The sequence below is a fragment of the Panthera onca genome, chromosome C1 (assembly GCF_046562875.1).
Source record: "Panthera onca isolate mPanOnc1 chromosome C1, mPanOnc1 haplotype 2, whole genome shotgun sequence".
Lineage (NCBI taxonomy): Eukaryota > Metazoa > Chordata > Mammalia > Carnivora > Felidae > Panthera > Panthera onca.
The window spans coordinates 54,139,203-54,160,344 of NC_138346.1; the positions used below are offsets into that span (position 1 = coordinate 54,139,203).

Sequence of the window (21,142 nt, forward strand, 5' to 3'; positions counted from 1 at the left end):
TCAGAGTTGGATTAAGATTTGGCTAGATAGATCCTGGAGTTTAGAATGGAGCATGGCATACAGTTAGCCTCCAGCCTCCCATGCTTTGGCTTGCCCTTCTCCCTAGGTAGGGATGGATGGGTGGAGGTGGCCTTACCTAACAGCCTTGGCAAGGTTGCACTGCTGTTCTTGGTAGGGGATTACTATTCTGTTTGTGTCTGTGGGTCACAAGTGCTCCTACTGGCCCCTCTGGATGAAGAACTCCCCCAAAGTATCCATTAGGCATTGGGAATCCCTGAAATTTAGTTGCATCTCCTGGCTTACCCCCACATTGTAGCAAAAGACTCCATTCCTCAACTGTGTGTGCTTTTTTCTCCCACATTGTGGCAGTCCTGGTGAGATTGTGTCCTCTCTTCTTATCTAGGTACTTATCAACTCTTAGGGCTTGAGGGAATGTGCAAAATACATCTGACAACTAACATTCTTCTTCAAAATCTGGAGCTCCTGGGGCACAGGCAGGTAGAAGTGGAGTGGGGTGTGGGGGACTCCACATTTTTCTTGCCTGCTCAGGTAGCACAGGGGAGACTTGGAAGTCCACTGACAAAGAAGACACATAATCAAGGAACAAAGAGTCACTCTCTCTTTTCACCCATTGCTTGGCTTTGGGGAGTGTTGTGGGCTAAATTTTGTCCCTCTGGAAAAAAAAAAAAAAGATATGTTGGAATCCTAATCATCAGCACTTCAGAATTTGTAAGATTGGGACTTTGCAAAGTAAATTAAAATGAAGTTTTTAGGGTTAGGTTGACCCTAATTCAATATGACTGATATCCTTGTAAAAAGGGGAAATTTGGACTTACAGACATACAAAAAGAAATGATGTAAAGAGACACAGGGAGAAGGCAGCCATCTACAAATCAAGGAGAGAGATCTGAAATCAGTCCTTCTCTCAGAGTTTCCGGAAAGAATCAACCCTGCCACACCTTAAACCTGGACTGCCTGAACTGTGAGATGATGTATCTCTATTGTTAGGCCACTCAGTTTGTGGTGCTTTTGTTACAGCAGCCCTAACAGACTGGTACACGGAGGAAAGTGGTAGCTCATCTTCCCCACAAAAGAGAAGGGATGTTATAGTAGAGGTAGCCTTCCTAAGATCTGTCTGTTTCAGAGGTAACTTTGCCTCCTGTCAGTCAGTCTCATTATAGTGTAGGGGTTGGCAGGGGTGAGCATGGGGTCCACAGTATGGTGGTTGAGACTTAAGCCATTTCTCTGGGTAAGAAGTGACTACCCCTAACCACGGGCAGTTCTTTCACTAAACTTAGAATTCAAACCATTAAATCTCAGCTTCTGGAAGAATAGGAAGACTCTTAGAGTGCAGCTAAAACCATTTGTGTGTGTGTGTGTGTGTGTGTGTGTGTGTGAATGTACCGATGTAGTTTTTTTCCTGAGCGAGGAAATCATTATGAGTAGTAGCAAGATCCCTTTCCCAACACTGTTGTTGGTCAAATATTGTAAGAACACTCTGGCTACATAAGGGAGAAACAGGTAATGTGAAGAGAGCTTAGATAACTTAGTCTGCATGGGAAGGATCCTTACTCCTTTCCCCATCTAGTCCCAAGGGGTGGGTGGAAATAACAGAAACCACAGATTAGTCTTGGATCCAGACAAAGTAGTCTGTGCCTCAGAGGGTCCAGAGAGACAGTAAGACAATGGTATTTCTGGCCCCTAGCAAGGGGCAAATAGAACTGAAGCATTCTTCTGATTTCCTATGGGCTTAGTGAGCACACAGGCTCCTGAGTGAACCTGGGAACTACAGAGGGGCATCTGAAAAGAGCGGGGATGCAGTTTTTCCTGCAGCCTGGATTAGACCCAGGAAGAGACAATGTTTAAATCTGAGGACAGGAAAAAATTATGTCCCAGGTCAAAGGCAGTCAGGCAGGAAGAATTCCTTCTTACTCAGGGAGGATCAGCCTTTTGTTCTATTCAGGCCTGCAACTGACTGGATGAGGCCTGCCCACATTAGGGAGAACAATCTGCTTTACTCAGTTTATATATTTAAATGTGAGACCAATCCAAAATTCACAGAAGCACCCAAAATAACATTTGATATATTATCAATTTGATATATTTGATAAATTTGATATATCAAAATATATTTGATATATTTAATATATTATCAATTTGATATAATATCTGGACACCACATAGCCCAGTCAGGGTTTGACACATAAAATTAATCCTCACACTGTCATTTTCCTAAGTTGTATAAATCATATTTGATGATTAAAACAAAAATTATAACTCATCTGATACTCAAGACAATGATACTTAAAAGTAGGGAAATGTAAGGGACCCAAATGTAAGTAAGATATCTATATTTCATCTGAAGTATTTAAATGGTAATGCCAAGAGATTGTGATAAGTATGTATATTGTAATATCTACAACAACTATTCTGAAAGCTTTACAAAGATACACAATCAAAAAGAATATAAGTAAATCAAGATGGAGTACTACAAAAACTTCCAAGTAACTCCCAGAACAATAAAAGATAAATATAGAAATGAGAACCAGAGGAAACAAATAATAAATGGGACACTGAGTAATGTATTAACAATTACCTTACATGTCAATGGTCCAAATATAATAAGCAAAAGATAGAGATTTTCAGAGAAGATTGAAAAAAATTACCCAGTTATATGCTGCCAACAAGAAACTCACTGTACAATGATATAGGTAGGTGGAAAGTAAAAATATGGAAAAGAATATGTCATGCAAACAGTAATAAAAATTAAAAAGGTGTGAGTATCTATTAATTTATGGTAAGATAGACTTCAGAACAAGGAATGTTATTAGAGACAAAGAGAGACATTGCATTATGATAAAAGGTTCAGTCCACCAGGAAGACATGATGATTCTAAATGTTCATGTACCAGTTATGGCTGAAGACTACAGCAATTCTCTCTCTATAATAGAATTACTAGCCCAAAAAATCATCAAGGATATAGAAGATCTGAACAATATCATAAGGCATCAGGATTTAACTAATTTATTTAGAACTCCACCCCTCAACAGTAGAACATGTATTTTTTTCAAGTGCCCATGGAACATTCACTGTGATACCATATTCTAGGCCATAAGACAAACCTTAACACATTTAAAGGAATTATAGTCATACACAGTATGATTACAGTATGTCTCTGACCATAATGAAATTAAACTAGAAATTGATAATAGAAAACCAACAGGAAAATAGCATATCTCTTAATCCATGAATCAAAGAATAAAACTCAAAGGAAATAAAAAATACATAGAGTAGATGAAAATGGAAAAATGACATATCAAATTATGTGGGAAGTAACTAAAACAGTGCTGAGAAGAAAATTTATAGCATTAAATGCTTATATTTGAAATGAGAAAAGGTCTCCAATAAATAAGTCTCTGCATTAAGAAGCTAGAAGAGAAAAAGTAAACCTAAAACAAGCAGAAGGAAGAAAATAATAGTGCAGAGATATCTGAAGTTGAAAACAGAAAAACAATAGAGAAAAATCAATGAAACAAAAAGCTGTTTCTTTGGGGAAAAAAAAATCAATGAAATTTATAAGCTCCTAGCAATACTGACAAAGATGAAAAAGAAAGAAGACACAAACGATATAGGTGATATTACGATAGAACTTGCATCAATTAAAAAAGTAATAAGAAAATACTACAAACTACATTCAGAAATTTGGTAACTTAGAAGAATGCGTTATAAAGCTCCCCCAAAAGAACTTTCTAGATCCACAGGATTTTACTAGAGAATTGTGCCATGCATTTAAAGAGCACCAATTTTGGGGCACCTGGAGGGCTTAGTCGGTTAAGCCTGATTTTGGGTCAAGACATGATCTCATGGTTCATGAATTTGAGCCCCACATTAGGCACTGCTGACAGTGTGGAACCTGCTTGGAATTCTCTCTCCACCCCCCCTTTCTGCTCATGCTCTCTCTTTCAAAATAAATAAAACTACAAAAAAAAAGGTTTAAAGAACACCAATTTTATAATTTCTTCCAGGAAACAGAAGAGGAGGAAAGACTCTCCAACTAACTTTATGAGGTTATTATTACCCTGATACCAAAATCAGACAAAGACAATATATTAAAAAAAAAAAAGCTACAGACTAATCTCTCGTGAACTTAGACTCAAATTCTCAATAAAATATAAACAAACCAAACCCAGTAATGTATAAAAAGAATTTTACACCATGACCAAGTTAGATTTAGTCCAGATTTGTAAGACTGGTTCAACAATTTGAGAATCAGTAGTATAAAACATCATATCGACAGCTAAAGAAGAAAAATCATAGGATCATATCAATTGACGAAGTAAAAGAATTTGAGAAAACTCAACACTCATTTAAGATAAAAACTCTCAGCAAGTTAGGAATAGAGAGAAATTACCTCAGTTTAATAAAGAGCACTACAAAAAGCCAATAGCTAGCATCATACTTAATTGTGAAAGACTGAATGCTTTACCCTAACTAAGATCAAGAGCAAGATAAGGGTGAACAACCTAGAAGAACTGGATAAATCCCTAGAAACTTACAACCTTCCAAAATCAAATCCGGAAGAAATAAAATATTTGAACAGGCAAATTACTGGCAGTGAAATTGAATCAGTAATCAAAAAGCTCCCAACAAGCAAAGGTCCAGGACCAGCTGGCTTCACAGATGAATTCTACCAAACATTTAAAGAACAGTTAATATTTAATCTTCTCCAACTATTACAAAACATTGAAGAGGAAGGAAAACTTTCAAATTCGTCCTATGAGACATGCATTATCCTGATACCAAAACCAGATAAACACACTACAAAAAAAAGAGAGCTACGGCCAATATCTCTGATGAGCATAGATGCAAAAATCCTCAACAAAATGTTAGCAAAATGAATCCAACAATATATATTTAAAAAAATCATTCACCATGACCAAGTGGGATTTATTCCTGGGTTGCAAGACTGGTTCAATATTTGCAAATGTAATCAATATGATACATCACATCAAAAAGAGAAAATATAAAAAAATTATGATCATTTCAGTAAATGCAGAAAAAGCATTTGACAATGTACAACATCCATTCATAATAAAAACCTTCAATAAAATAGGGTTAGAGAGAACATACCTCAACACAATAAAGTCCATATATGAAAAACCCTCAGCTGATATCATACTCAATTGGGAAAAACTGAGAGCTTTCTTCCTAAGATCAGGAACAAGACAAGGATTTGCACTCTTACTACTTTTATTCAACATAGTACTGGAAATCTTAGCCACAGCAAACAAAAGAAAGGAATAAAAGGCATTCAAATAGGTAAGGAAGAAGTAAAACTTTCACTATTTGCACATAAGATGAGAAAACCCTAAAGACTTTACTCAGTTTATATATTTAAATGTATAAACACTACTAGAGCTGATAGAACTGGTAAATGAATTCAGGAAGGTCACAGAATACAAAAATCAATGTACAGAAATCCCTTGCACTTCTATGCACTAATAATGAAACAATAGAAAGATTAAGAAACACTCCCATTTACTATTACACAAAAATAATAAAATACCTATAAATAAACTTAACCAAGAAGGTAAAAGTCTTATAGTCTGAAAACTGTATAATACTGATGAAAGAAATTCAAGATGACAGAAACAAATGGAAAGATATTCCATGCTCATGAATAGGAAGAACAAATATTGAAATGTCCATATTGCCCAAAGCAATGTATATATTTAATGCAATCCCTATCAAAATACAAAGAGCATTTTTCACACAACTAGAACAAATAATAGTAAAATCTGTATGGAACCACAAAATACCCTGAATAACCAAAAAAATTTTGAGGAAGAAAAACTAAACTGGAGGCATCACAGTTCCAGATTTCAAATTACATTACAAAGCTGTAGTAATCAAAACAGCATGGTACTGGCACAAAAATAGACACATGGATCAATGGAACAAGATAGAAAGCTCAGAAACAAACCCATGATTATATGTTGAATTAGTCTCCAACAGAAGAAGCAAGGATATACAATGGGAAAAAGAAAATGAGTATCTTTAACAAATGGTGTTGGGAAAATTGAACAACATGCAAAAGAATGAAACTGGACCACTTTCTTACATCACACACAAAAATAAACTCAACATCAATTAAAGATGTAAATGGGAGACCTGAAACCATAAAAATACTAGAAGAGATTATAGGCAGTAATGTCTCTGACATCATCCATAGCAACATTTTTCTAGATATGTCTCCTAAGGCAAGGGAAATAAAAGCAAAAATAAATTATTGGGATTTCATCAAAATAAAAAGCTTCTGCACAGTGGAGAAAACGATCAACAAAACTGAAAGACAACCTACTGAATGGGAGAAGATGTTTGCAAATGACATATCTGATAAAGGGTTAGAATCCAAAACATATAAAGAACTTATACAACTCAACACCCAAAAAAACAACCCAATTAAAAACTGGGCAGAAGACATGAACAGAAATTTCTCCAGAAAAAAACCTACAGATGGCCAACAGACACATGGAAAGATGCTCAACATCACTCATTATCATGGAAATGCAAATCAAAACTACAACGAGATATCACTACACACCTGTCAGAATGGCTAAAATAAAAAATACAAGAAACTACAAGTGTTTGCATGGATATGGAGAAAAAGGATCCCTTTTAACTATTGCGAGGAAGGCAAACTGATGCAGCCACTGTGGAAAACAGTATGGAGATTCTTCAAAAAGTTAAAAGTATAACTACCTTATGATCCAGTAATCATTCTATTAGGTATTTACCCAAACAATACAAAAACACTAATTTGAAAGGATATATGCACCCCCATGTTTATTGCAACATTATTTATAATAGCCAAATTATGGAAACAGCCCCAGTGTCCATTGATAGATGAATGACTAAAGAAGATGTGGTACCATGGAATATTATTCAGCCAAAAAAGAATGAAATCTTGCCATTTGTAATAGCATGGATGGAGTTAGAGAGTATAATGCTAAGTAAAATGAGTCAGAGAATTACAAGTACAATGATTTCATGCAAATGTGGAATTTAAGAAACAAAATGAAGAAAAAAAGAGACAAACCAAGAAACAGATGAACAAACTGATGGTTACAGAGGGGAGGTGGGTAAAGGGATAGGTGAAATAGGTGTTGGGGATTAAAGAGCACACTTACCATGATGAGCACTGAGCAATGTATAGAATTGTTGAATTAGTATATTTTACACCTGAAATTAATATAGCACTGTATGTTAATTATACTGGAATTAAATTTTTGAAACTGACAAAATTAAAAAAGAGCAAGATAAGGGTGTCCATTCTCATCTCATTCAACACAGTACTGGAAATTCTAATCACCATAATAAGGCAAGCATAAATAAATAAAAGGTGTACATATTGGAAAGGAAGACATAAGACTGTCTCACTTCAGATGACATTATGGTCTATATATATCAATCCTAAAGAGTCTATGAAAGAATTCCTAAAACTATTAAGTGAGTTTAGCAGGATTTCAGAATAGAGAATCAACATGCAAAAATCAATTTCATCTTTATATACTAAAAATAAACATATGGAAACTGAAATTTAAACACAATATCATAATCACATCTAGTAAGACAAAATACTTAGATTTACAGTTTAAAGATATAAAGGATCTATATGCTGAAAATTACAAAATGTTGAGAAAAGATGTGAAGACCTAAGTAAATGGAGAAACATACCATATTCATGGATTGGAAAATTCAGCATAGTTAAGATATCAGCTCCCTAAATTAACCCATACATTTTATGCAATTCCTATCGAAACCCCCAGCAAGGTTTTTTGTAAACATAGACAAGCTTATTCTAAAACTATATGGAAGAAGTCAGGTTCTAGAATAGCTAAATCTTGACAAAGAATAATAGAGCAGGAAAAATCTATACCCAATATCAAGGCTTACTATATGGCTAAAGTAATCAAGGCAGTGTTATTTTAAAAGAGGTATAGGTATAGATCAACAGAAAGAGCAACAGAACCCAGAAATGGATCTATACACTTATGCTCAATTGATTTTTGACAGAGGTGCAAGAGCATTAGAATGGAGGAAAAGATAGCTTTTTCAACAAATGTTGCTAGAGCAATTGGATATCCATAGATGAAAAAAAAAAAAAAAAAGAAAGAAATTTCACCTAAATTTATGCCATATGCAAAAATTAAACCACAGTGTATCACAGATTTGCATATAAAACATAAAAATATAAAAATTCTAAAGGAAAAAATAGAAGAAAATATCTGGGACCTAAGGCTAGGCAAAAAGTTATGACTTAGCACCAAGAACATAATCCGTAAGAGAAATATGGATCAACTGGACTTCATACAAAATTAAAAACTTGTGCTTTGTTAACTACCATGTGAAGAGGATGAAAATATAAGCTACAGATGGTAAAGAATATTTGTAAGCCATATATTCAACATAGGACTAGTATCTAGAATATATAAAAAGTTCTCAAAATTCAACAGTAAAAAAAAATCAATTATGAAATAGGCAAAAGATCAGAACAGAAATTTCACTGAAGAGCATATACAGATGAAAAGATGTTCAACCTCATTAGTCATTGGGGAAATGCAATGTGATATCACAATAAGATTTTAATATGTATCTATGAGAATGGCTAAAGCAAGAAATAGTGACAACACCAATGTTGGCAAGGATGAGGAGAAAATGGATCACTCACACATTGCTAATGGGAATGTAAAATGATATAGCCACTCTAGAAAATAGTTGGGAAGTTTCTTATAAAACGAAACATATATTTACCATTCAACCCAGCAATTGTACTCCTGGGAATTTATTCCAGGGAACTGAAATATATTCCCACAACAACCTGTATATGAATGTTTAGAGTAGCATTATTTGTAATAGTCATAAACTATAAACAATTCTATTAGTTTCCTGAGGCTTCTGTAACAAATGACCACAAATTTGGTCTAAGACAATAGAATATATTCTTTCAAAATTCTGGGGTCTAAAAGTCTGAATTTGGCAGCGCTGCATTAACCTTCAGGGGCACTACAGAGAATCAATTGCCTATATCCTCCACCCTCTAGTGACTGCCTGGGCAATCCTGGGCTTGAGGCTACACTGCTCCAATCTCTGCCTCTGTTTTCACATCATTTTCTCCTCTGTGTATCTGTGTCCTCTCCTCTTTGGTCTATTTACAATCTCCATCTACTTCTCTCTCATAAGGACACTTAAAGTTGGATTTAGGAACCACTGAAGAATTCAAGATTTTCTAATTTCAAAATCCTTAACTTACATCTGCAAAGCTCCTTTTTTTTCAGATAAGGTAATGTTCGCAGGTTTCCAGGATTGGTGTGGATATCTTTTGAGGGTGAAATGTTAAACTGTAGTACACCCATACTTGGAATACTACTCTATAATAAAAAGGAATGAACTACTGATGTACACAACAACTTGGAAGAAACTCTAGGGAATTATGCAGTGTGAAAAAAGTCAATCCCATAAGGTTACATACTGTATGATTCCATTGTGAAACATTTTTGAAATGACCAAGTTTTAGGAATGGAGAACATATTAGTGGGGTTAGGGATGGGGACAGATTTCAGGAGGTAAGTGGGTGTGATTATGAAAGAGGGATTATGAGGGATCCTGTGGTGGTGGGGATGTGAACCTACACAGGTGATAAACATACTCACAAAGGAATACAAGTAAAACTGGGGAAATCTGAGTAAGATTGGTAGATGGTATCCTTGTCAAGACTGTGATACTTTTCTGTAGGTTTATAAAATGTTACCATCAGTGGAAGGTGGAATGAGTTCAAGGGAACCCCTTATATTATTTCATACAACTGCATGTGAATCTTAAATCATCTCGATAAAATTTCAGTTAAAAACTCATAATAAAGGTGACTACTAAATTACCCAGTCTTCTAGTAGCATTATTAGAGATGATAATGAACACAAATTTGGGGGTTTTGCTTTTTAAATATTTTCAGGTTGTCCACAGAGATTAATAAAACACAATGTCCTTTTCATAAATGTCCAGATAGGTATCTAAATAAATGAATGACAATATGATATGCTAAGAATGATTATAGATCTATTTAAGATGCATTGGCACAAAGAAAGGAATGGTTAACTTTCCAGAGGTCAGGGACAGCTTCCCAGAAGAGGTGGTATTTGTGGTGAATATTCAAAGATGAGTTTCAGGTTATTCAAGGAAAAACAACATTCCAAATAGAAATGATGGCAATGTAAATGCACATAGGAACAAGCTAGAAATAGTTTATTATTGGAATGAAGTGTGATTAGATGAAAAGGAGGGAAGATTCCCTCAGGCCTGTGGAAAGTAGGTAGAACAGTCGAGTCTTCTTTGTCCCATGGGAGCATAGGAAAAACACAGCTGCCCAAACTCATAAAAAATTCAGGGGCAACTGCTGGAATTCAGGGTTCTGCTTAGTTCTTCTATACCACTCTGGTTTACAACAACCAGGAGCGCCCCCCCCCCCCCCACATGTAGTCCAGTTACCTCAGCTTGGTGTTGTTTTGTTTCCCTAGGATACCACATGACTGTGCAGAGATTATTTTCCACAATCCATGTACAATTTCCTAAGTCCAGATAAAACTGACCACATTTCTCCTCTATGTAGATGGCTAGTGATGCTCACCTTGCCCTCTGCTGTCAAAGGCTGGGATCTATTCTTTATCATCAGTGCCTATAGCTGTGATATTTCCCCACCATTCCTATGCCATTTACCATTCTAATTCTCTGAGGGGGATTTGAACTTTAAAAATTGAAAGCAATGGATGTATGAATAACTGATTATCTAATTCAGTGGTTCTCAAATTTTAGCATGCATCAGAATCACCTGAAAGGTGTGTTAGAATGCAGATTGCTGGGCTCCATCCCTAAAGTCTCTGATTCAGTAGGCCTGAGTAGAACCTGAGAACTTGCATTTCTAACAAATTCTCAGCAGAAGCTCCTGGTATGAAATCACACTTTGAGAATACCATCTAACCCATTGAGGAGGATTTATACCCAGACAAGGAGCTTCTAAACTTAGATAAAAATATAATTGGAAATTAGGAAAGAGAAGGATGGCCTTATGTTCCTTGTCTTCTCCTGGGACACCCACTGACCCATGGAAATAGACAGTGTCTTGAAAATAGAGTGACTCGTCCCCACAACCCTTTCAACCAAACCTTACCTCTAACCGGGAGCCTTATAAGCAACTCTGTACGTTCTACAGTATCATAAACACAGTGAAGGTAGACCCAAAGGCTGTGGTTAAGTGGGTGAATGAGGCTTTACCTTGTGCCACATATTGTGCTAAGGAGATTACCTTATTTAAATTCTCAAAACAGATTTGTGAGGAACGTATTATTATTACATATAATGCAAATTAGGAAGGAAGAGGTTAGGTAGTAACCAGAGGAAGCAAGGCCAGGATTTGGAACAAGCTGGCCTAATTCTGTGGCCTGATTCCTTACCACGATGTTATTGCCTTCCATCTATGAATATGTTATGTTGGGCAGAACTTGCCTAGTTTGTGCTTATAGGTTACTGCTCAGACAGTGTACCTGATGTGAAGTTGAATCAGAAAAGAGAAGCCGTAAGTTCTCTCGCTGAATGTACCAGCATTGCTGCCCAGTAGCTTTCCCCACATATCAGTTAGGGATACGTGATATTCTGATACCCACCCTATCCAATCAGATGTATGTAAATCACCAGACAGAGTAGTAAATGTTAACTTCACATTTTATTCTCCTTGTGTTTTCAAGGAACATTTATGCCTGTCATGGAGAATCAAATTGCTCCCAAGGATTATGGTGGGGAGAATTGATTGTATTCTGAGGTTTTTTGAACCCGTATTTCCTCAGAATGGGAAGGGATTCTTTCTTAGGGTGTGACCTCTGATCCTGCAGTTGGCACTTATTTGGCACAAATAATATTTAAAACTATGAAAGGTCAGGCCCAGATTATGAAGGTTGTGCCAAACTATCTTAGGAGAGACACATTTGTATATGATTTGAGGTGCACTGGAGATAGGAATTATCATGGAAAGACTAAAATAATGTTAGTTTTCACAACCCAACACGATAAGTATGACTCTCCTCATGTTATAGATAAGAAACTTAGAAAGATATGGAGGCCTTTCCAAAGGCCACACAAGGATTCAAAGTCTAAGATCTTTTTAGCACTCTGTATTACCTCTCATAACTTTTTGCAACAAATCCTTCATGAAGTAAAAATGAAAAGAATTCATGATTACTTTCTTGTTATCTAATGTTTGGTTTTCCTGGTTGCTACTAACTGAACTGCCCATTTTCTTTCTCACCTTCAATTAATTCCAAACAAATTTCTTTTTTTTTTTTAATTTTTTTAATGTTTATTTATTTTTGAGACAGAGAGAGACAGAACATGAAGGGGGAAGGTCAGAGAGAGAGGGAGACACAGAATCTAAAACAGGCTCCAGGCTCTGAGCTGTCAGCACAGAGCCCAACGCGGGGCTCGAACTCATGGACCACAAGATCATGACCTGAGCCAAAGTCAGACACCTAACCAACTGAGCCACCCAGGCGCCCCCCAAACAAATTTCTAATCTCATTGAAGGTTAAGTTTTTAAGACTAAACAAGAGTTAGTCAAGCAAAGAGAGTAGAGAAACATTGATTCAAAGGCAGTAAAGGGAATGTTGAAAATCTTAAACCGAGAAACAGTTTGGCATATCCAAAAAGCTGAGATGTGGCTGAAACTGAGTGAGAAAATCAGAAGGAGACACAAGAGAATGTGGCATAATAGAAGTCTTTAGATATTTTTTTTAAACAATGCTTTATTTTAATCATGATTCTCTGGGGTCAAAGATTAGAACTGGTGGTCCTTGCCCTGGACTCACCAGAGGTCACTCATGCAGCTGCAGTCAACTGGGTTGGATGGTCTATGATCACCTCACACACACGTGTGGTGCTGGCTGTATACTAGAGCTTTCTTGCCAGGAGACTCTCCTTTTCCAGTTACTTAGACTGGGCTTTGTTACTCTGAGTCACAGAACAGTACTGCAAAAACAGCAAGAGTAGAAGGTGCAATCACCTTGTTCTTTTGGTCAGAGCTAGTCACAAGACCAGTCCAGACTCAAGTGGTGGAAAAATAGATTCTGCCTCTTAAAGTGAGAAGTGGCATCTTTGATTTGGCTTTAGAAATTCTGTACTGAGTTTGAGTAGATTTTTTAAAAACAGTTTTTAATGTTTATTTATTTTTGAGACAGGGAGAGGCAGAGCATGAGTAGGGGAGGGGCAGAGAGAGGGAGACACAGAATCTAAAGTAGGCTCCAGACTCTGAGCTGTCAGCACAGAGCCCAATGCAGGGCTCGAACCCACAAGCCGTGAGATCATGACCTGAGTAGAAGTTGGATGCCCAACCAACTGAGCCATCAAGGTGCCCCAAGTTTGAGTATATTTTAACTTGAGGACACTTTGGGAGCAGGTAGAGGAAAGGTAAGAATGATATAACCAGGTGATTTTGCAGCAGGAAGTAGAAGTAATTATTTGGAGGTGGAAATGGAGAGCAAGATCAGAAAATGGGTTGTGGGTTGGAGTGTTGTATAACGTATCCTCTTCTTTGCTGCCATATTCTCTGCTTCTCTCTTTGGTGCCTCCAGGATCCTCGGTGATCCTCAGCTGTTTTTCCCCCTCCCTTCTAATCTCTTATTTGCATTCCTATTTTACATATAAGAATCAGCTTCTAGGGTCAAGACATTGTGATAGGTATTATAACTATTAAAATATGTGGGTGGATTTTTAAATTCCTAGGCCAAATTTCTTACACTGCCTCTCCTATATATTTAAAATGAAAATTTATCCTCAAAAAGTGTTTTTCTCAGACAATTTTGAACTTTAGAAAGTAAACTTGAAATAGTAACACTGTAGAATCACCACAAGATGGTGCCACAAGTATATCGAAAGTAAGATATTTTCCTCATTCCTAACCCCACAATATTTTGCTGGAACTCATTAATGAATATGGAAAGCAAAGAAATACAAAGGGGTGAGCATTTATGCGAACATGCATGTGTGGGCAGGAGCATGCTCGTTTGACAGACTTTTTGAGCATCTTCTATGCATTAGGCAAAATCTGTAGGGGAGATATCTCAGGGGTCTGTGTGCCTGCACATGTGTGAACACGCACGCTCCAGACACCTGACAGAGGGTGGGAGGGAGAGAGAAAAGGTCACGTTCAGAGGAGATTTTTCTTCACTTTTCAGTAATAAAAATTAATGCTTAAATATCATATATTGTTCCCTGTCTGGAAAAAAAAGTTGTAGTTCATTTTAAGAGATATTAGATATGAACATTAATGTTTGATGATGCAAACCTAGGTTTATGTGGTAGATGCAGAGATAGAGTTGGAATTCATCAATATGATAATGTCCTACTTTTGCAGTAGAAACATGGTTTAAGATGCTTGCTTTTTCATTTTTGATAAGTCAGTTTGGCATTTATCATTTAACTGAGAAATCTTTTGCAAAATATAGGTACTATGATGAAAGTATAACATATCATTGAGGGAGTATCAGTGAGTTCCTGTGAGTAAGTGCACTAGGTAAGAAACGCATTTCACTAAGGAAGCAGATGGGTTAAATTATTTATAATGCACTTATTTTCCTAGACCTCTTAATTGTAAGTCCATAAAAATCTTTTCATGGAACAATTATTATACAACCCAGTCAGTAGATAGAGTCCATATGACTTCCTATAATTTTCCATAGGAAAACCAGATTTAGAAGGGAAAGGATCTTGGTTGAGGTATACCAAATTGGATTCTTAAGAAGAGGACATTTGCTGTCTTTAGCATATATTCCTATTGATAGGGCCCAGGAATTTTCTCTTACTTAGAATAATTTAGACCCAGTGATGATACAGTAGAAGCAATATTAATATACTTTTTTGACTCTTTGTCTTGGCCAGAATTGATCATTATAAGTTTTCAAGTATTTTACAAAATCCTAGCTTAAGTCTATTCTTCAAAACAGGAATAGAGTTAGTGCCACACATGGGTACTCTCCAGGTAAATTCAACTGAGATTTGGGCTTATTGAGGGTCCTTATAATGAGAGTAGAGCAATTCAGAAATAGGATGATGTCTCAAGTTATAACTCCAGTCTCCCAAATACTTTGAGACAGAACCCCAGCCATTTTGGATGGTGTCAGAATTCTAGAACATTTTAAGGTAGACCTCAAAAAGTCATTATAGAACAATTCTATATTCTGTGCACGTGGTTAAAAACTATAAACAAGGGGCCCATCATATAAATATAGAACTCTACGGAATTGACATATATAAGAGTTTGAAAGGGACTTTTTTAAATAAAGAATTAAAAGGAGTGGCTGGCCCTTTTAGTGAGGACAGATGATCTTTTGCTTTAAGAATTCTTTGGACTATGAACTTTTAAGAGTTATTTTATATCAAGTCTTGGCATTTAGATTTTAAAAACCAAATACCAACACTTTTCAGTGTGGAATTGAATCTTAGACAATGATGGCAAGTGTTTGGGTGGCTGAGTGATGAGAATTATCAAAGGCCAACTTAAAATCTGTTACCTGGTTGTGTGTGTGTGTGTATGTGTGTGTGTGTGTGTGTGTGTGTGTGTGTGTGTGTTACCTATTTTGAACTAATCTGTGGAGAAAGGCTTTTGATAGCTGGCTTAGCAGGAATTTAAAATTAGTAAGTTCAGTTTCACATGGTGAGTTGAATGTGTTGTCATCCTGACTGACCAGATTTCTTCACATGGATGTTCTGCTTTCATGCCCTTGACAACATCATAGCCAAGGAGGCTCTTGGACATTGTTTGAAATTAGACATGCCTGTGGAATGTGATAACTGACCATGGGGTTGGTGTTCATCTTTGCACTTATGTTTTTTCTGGAGCTGGTTCTTCGGCCCACTGTGAACAAGTTTGCTCTTCTCCTGTTTACCTGATGAGTTTGGAGGAGCTGGTGGGCTGGTTATTGTGGGGTTTTGTTTTGTTTTGTTTTGTTTTATGGCCTGAGTGCAGTGGCCTTCATATCATGTTGACCCACTTCATTTCAAGAGTTTGCCCTCTAGTGAGCCTGTCTTGCAATCCAGAGACTCTTGACCTGTAGACACCAGATGTTTATTTGTTCTTATGTGGACATGATGTAAAAGGTGTAAGGAGATACTGATTTTGATCCTGGGGAGTTACCCACTCTGGATAGTTACTTACTTTTAGAAGCTGCAATAACTCCAGCAAACCCCCAGGGTACTATTTTGGTTACTAAAGAAAGAATTCACTAAATTATGTTGTACTGTCAAAATGAATAAATGGTTTCCTTCTTCACATGGAAAATGACTTTGAATATGGTCATATTCTAGATACTAAGATTAGAGCCACACATTCTGTTGTACTTTATACAGTAAATAGGAAGACCAGTGTTCTCATAAACACCTCTGGGACTCCTTTCCACTGCAAGTCTGGGCCCCAAAAGCCACCCAAGAAATGCTCTTCTTTTTAGGTGGTATATGTATAGTCTTTTTTAAAAATAAAAATTGTATATATTTAAGGTGTACCACATGATTTGACACACATCTACATAGTGAACTGATTGCTGTAGTCAAGCTCATTAATATATCCATCTCCAAATATAATCACTTTGTGTGTGTGTGTGTGTGTGTGTGTGTGTGTGTGTGTTGAGAACAACTGAAATCTACTCTCTTAGCAAAATTCCATTACTCAATATAGTATTGGTAATTCTAGTCAGCATACTATACCTCAGCTCTCTAGACTTATTCATCCTATATAAGTGTAACTTGGTACTGTTTGACCACCATCTCTTAGAAGATGATGAATATTCTACAGGCCCAAAGTCTCAAGTCCAGGGTCAATGCTATCTTAAAGTTCTTTAATGTACATAATTTAAAAAATGATTTATTTGAGAAATATACTGATAGGACAACTCCAAGTAAATACAACATAATATTCATGTTTTGGGGGAGAGGAATATTCTTTTTAAAAATGGGTTTTAAAGTCAAACAGTTTGAATATTGAAAGTAAAGAATATTACTACATTTTTTTCTATAAGTGATTTTGAAGAACTCTTACACCAAATAGTATATAGCATATAACAATAAAATAGAGACCTCTACTTCATGAAGTTTATTTTTTGTTTGTGACATTTTCATATGTGATGTTGAACATTATGGGTGTTTTGTTTCAGGGTACACTGACAAGAGAGTGAGATGTTTCATGCCTCATTCTGAAAATATATTCTTCTTTTTAAAATTATCTTTTGAAAATTATAAAGTACATTGCTAAAACAAATATTTTTGGCAAGTGCCTTTCAGATTACTGGGTATAAAGTAGTTAATCAGTGAACATTTGATATAATTATGGTTTTTTTTTTCTTGACGCAGTGGTTCTGAATGGCTGCTTCTTACTTTCTGCTCCCATGCCCTACTTTTGTCATCTTGCATTACAGCCCCATCTCTGCTCTACTTTGTGTCTCAGTCTTAATAGCACCTTCTCTTGTATTTTTTGCCTGTCCTATCAAGGCAATGCTAATCACCAAATCTCTTGCTCAAGCAAGAGAACACTTGTTTAGGTACCATTTTCTGGTCCATAACCCTATAATAGTTTAGGTAAACATTTTACAGGTCCACAGTCTCTTAACCTGCAATTCTTGCAATCCAAGAAGCCCTGAAAATCAGAAGATTTTATAATTAATACTGATGGCAAAACCTGACCTGAACTGATATGAGGTTAATTATAGACTTTATTTATCCCATCTAGTATGAATATGCACATGTTTTGCTGCAGAAATGTTGTGTCTGACTATAGAGTGTCGCCCCAGACCCCACTGGAAGCATTATATAATTCATGCTCTATGCAGAGTATTATCTTTCTAAAATCTGAAAGCACTTGAATTCTGAAATGCATCTGGCACTAAGGTTTAAGATTAGGGATTGAGGACTATAATCAAATATTATGGCCTCATTTTTTTATGAAAATTTACCTTATTACTAGGGAGCTGCATGCATGATAATAATAAAAAGAACTTTAGGCACACAATCTCATGAACAATTTTCTAAGACTAGAAAAGTGCATGTGCACACACACACACACACACACACACACACATACACACACACACACAGAAAACCCTGAGCAATTGCTGAATCAGTGAATCATGAGGCACAAATGAATGGAATTCAGGAGTAACTGCAAAAGTAACTGCAAAAGGAGGAGTGCATTTTCCTGTGATGTAGGGGTGTGTGTAAACACACGCACACAAACATGCTTGTATATATATGTATACATAAAAATGTGCTTGTATACATACACACACAAAAATGTACTTGTATATACACACAAACATACTCGTGTGTATGTCTACTCTGTGTATGTCTATAACTGTCTCCAAGGAAGGAGTTCTGACCAGTGGCCTGTAAACAGTAAAATATATATGTAGAAATATAAGGAGGACACCTATGGGGGTGCCATGTTTAAAGTTGCTCCAAAATGCTGTGATATGTAAATGTGCATTAGGAATAGTGCTTATTTTTACACAGACATTTTGGATCTAGTAGACAGTACTAAATGTGGTACCTAAGAGCTAGTAGTATTTCTAGAATTGACCACAGTCCTTCACAGAAGGTCCTCAGGTCAGCATTGCCTTTATTGGACCCTGATTTGTTCTGTCATTAGAGTCTCAGTGAGAGCCTAAAACCCATCTTTAAAAATCCGAATAGAACCTTGAATGTGTTCTTTGTCAATTCTACTTACGAGGAATTTCTTCCAGTTATCATTGTAATTTTTGGTAAATGTTTTATGTCCTTTTTGCTTTGCGCTTTGCACGTCTCAAAGCTCTATATTTTGTGATCTCAAATCACTATTGCTACTTTTTGGGGTATTCTACCTTGTACCTTTTTAAGAGTATGTCAGCTGGCTCTTGCATCTTCTATTTTAGTATTGAAAGAGAAAAGATGGTAAAAGGTAAAGGTGTAAATTTGGGGGTGGATGGGGTGGATTTTATTTATTTAAAGAAATTTTTTTAAAATGTTTATTCTTGAGAGACAGAGAGAGACAGAGCACGAGCAGGGGAGGGACAGAGAGGGAGGCACAGAATCTGAAGCAGGCTCCAGGCTCTGAGCTGTCAGCACAGAGCCCAGTGCGGGACTTGAACTCATGAATCAGGAGATCATGATCTGAGCTGAAGTCGGACGCTTAACTGACTGAGCCACCCAGGCGTCCCTGGGGTGGGGATTTTAATGAGCTATAGAGTTTTTAAAAAGTAATAAGCAGACAAAAAATATGGGGTTAAAAATACTCTTTTACTTTATTTTCTTGTTACACAGAGTACATTGAAATCTTTATTGTTTAAGAATTTGTCTTACAGTAAATTGGATAGTATTTTGCCCTGGTATTAGCATATTCCTGCCCACTTTTACTATCATTATTGTTTTAATTTAGAAACAAGCAATTAGGGGTTGAAGTATATTTAACTTGCTCTTTAGTGGACATCTATGTGAAATATATGGAAATATTTTTGTTATTGTTGTGATAGCCTCTATTGATTTTATTCTTCTCTAGAAAAGTCCCAGGAACCTACAGCTTTATTGATTTTTTGCAGCTTTTACTATAAGTCCTTATAATATATACTACTGATTTCTTCTCTGCATCCTGCTCATTGTTGAAAAGCCAGAGCTATTTTTAACATTTATACAATTTCAGTAGATGATTCTTCATTCCACAAGGTTTGGTGCTAAATCTGTGGAGCCTTTCATAATCATATCCTTTTTGTGGTTTGCTTGAATTTGAGCACAGTGGCTGATTTCATGCATTGATAATGAAGGCTTAGGTTGCCTGTTTCTCGGCATAAATCCACCTCAGACTTGTAGGTTGACAGTGCTTCTGGTTGCAAGCACGCGTGGAGATATAGAATTGAAATTGCTCTGCTTTCTTTACAAATGACTCACAGTGTGCTTGTCCTTCCCTAAAATGTTGCCAGCGTGTAAAGGATTTTCAATGAGCAGTGCAATAAGCCAGCATCTGGGAAGGTTTGGAGCTGCGCTGATATAGCGTGGTACTGTCACACAGATAATCAGGGCTGGAGCCAAGTCTCGGTAGCATTGTGCATCACACTGGTCACATACTGGAAGTTTTGTTTATCCAACTTGGTTGCTCTCAAAGCTGGTGAAAGCCCAGCCAGGATGTGGAGTGGACTTCCTAGCAGAGGTGAGCATTTTTATTCTAAAAACTTGGATCTGGTATCTGGTGTGTCAGTAACAGATTCTTATGCTGTGTTGAATCCTGTGGAGTTATCAGTTGTGTTTATCATGTCGTGCTGACAGATTTGAAGGGCGACACTGAGGAGCAAAATATATGATTCTTTAATTTCATTGGGAAGTAACTCCTTAAATGCACGGTGTGATAGCATTCTTTTCTTTCTGTGCTAGCTGTTTGCCGAGGACATCTTAACAGTAGGTGACTTCCTTTGCATTTTAAACATTCAGAACAAGTCAGTGATATTATGCAATTTTGCTGTCATTACTGAAAGTAGGTAATTAGCAGTGCTATGATGTGTTTCATATATATATATATATATATATATATATACACACACACACACATATATGACTATGAACTAAATGTACTTTGTAGAATCTTTGATGTGAAAAATATATAGGAGGAAGCAAGTGATGTTTACAAGATAACTAAGAAAGTAAATGAAGTGGATTACATACTGGAGTTGATACCTTGTTAAGCTTGACATTAATAATTAAAAGTTATGACCTGTCACACACTGGACAACCTCCAGTAATTGATTTTTAGAGACAGTATACTGAATGAAAGAAGGAGAAAATTAGTAACATTTCTTCCTAAAGCATGTTTTAATTAGATGTGACATTTTAAATGTAGCAGATTTTATGACTTAAATGTAAATAAAGTGCTGACACTCAGCTGGAAAGTTAAATTACTAGATCATCTGCCCAGGAAGGTCAGTTGTGGCATTGGAAGTATAAAGTATTTGCAAGCCAACTAGATAGAGGCAAGCTCGAAGTTAGCCTCCGAGTATATGCAGTCCTATTGCTTAGGCTCTTCGAACTCCAATTC

General features: G+C 36.4%; 1 protein-coding gene across 5 annotated transcripts in view; it reads left to right on the forward strand.

The window, feature by feature from the left end:
- ZNF385B (zinc finger protein 385B) overlaps nt 1-21,142 on the forward strand; it is a 401,094-nt gene that overhangs the window by 92,138 nt on the left and 287,814 nt on the right. Inside the window, exon 4 of one of the 5 annotated variants that reach the window (XM_078451132.2) lies at nt 20,126-20,263. The exons of 3 other annotated variants lie outside the window; for them this stretch is intronic. In XM_078451132.2, coding sequence (XP_078307258.2) covers nt 20,126-20,263 — 138 coding nt within the window. Of the gene's footprint in view, nt 1-20,023; nt 20,264-21,142 lie in introns of those variants that run through there. One more of the 5 variants, XM_060621996.3, reaches the window with a different exon arrangement.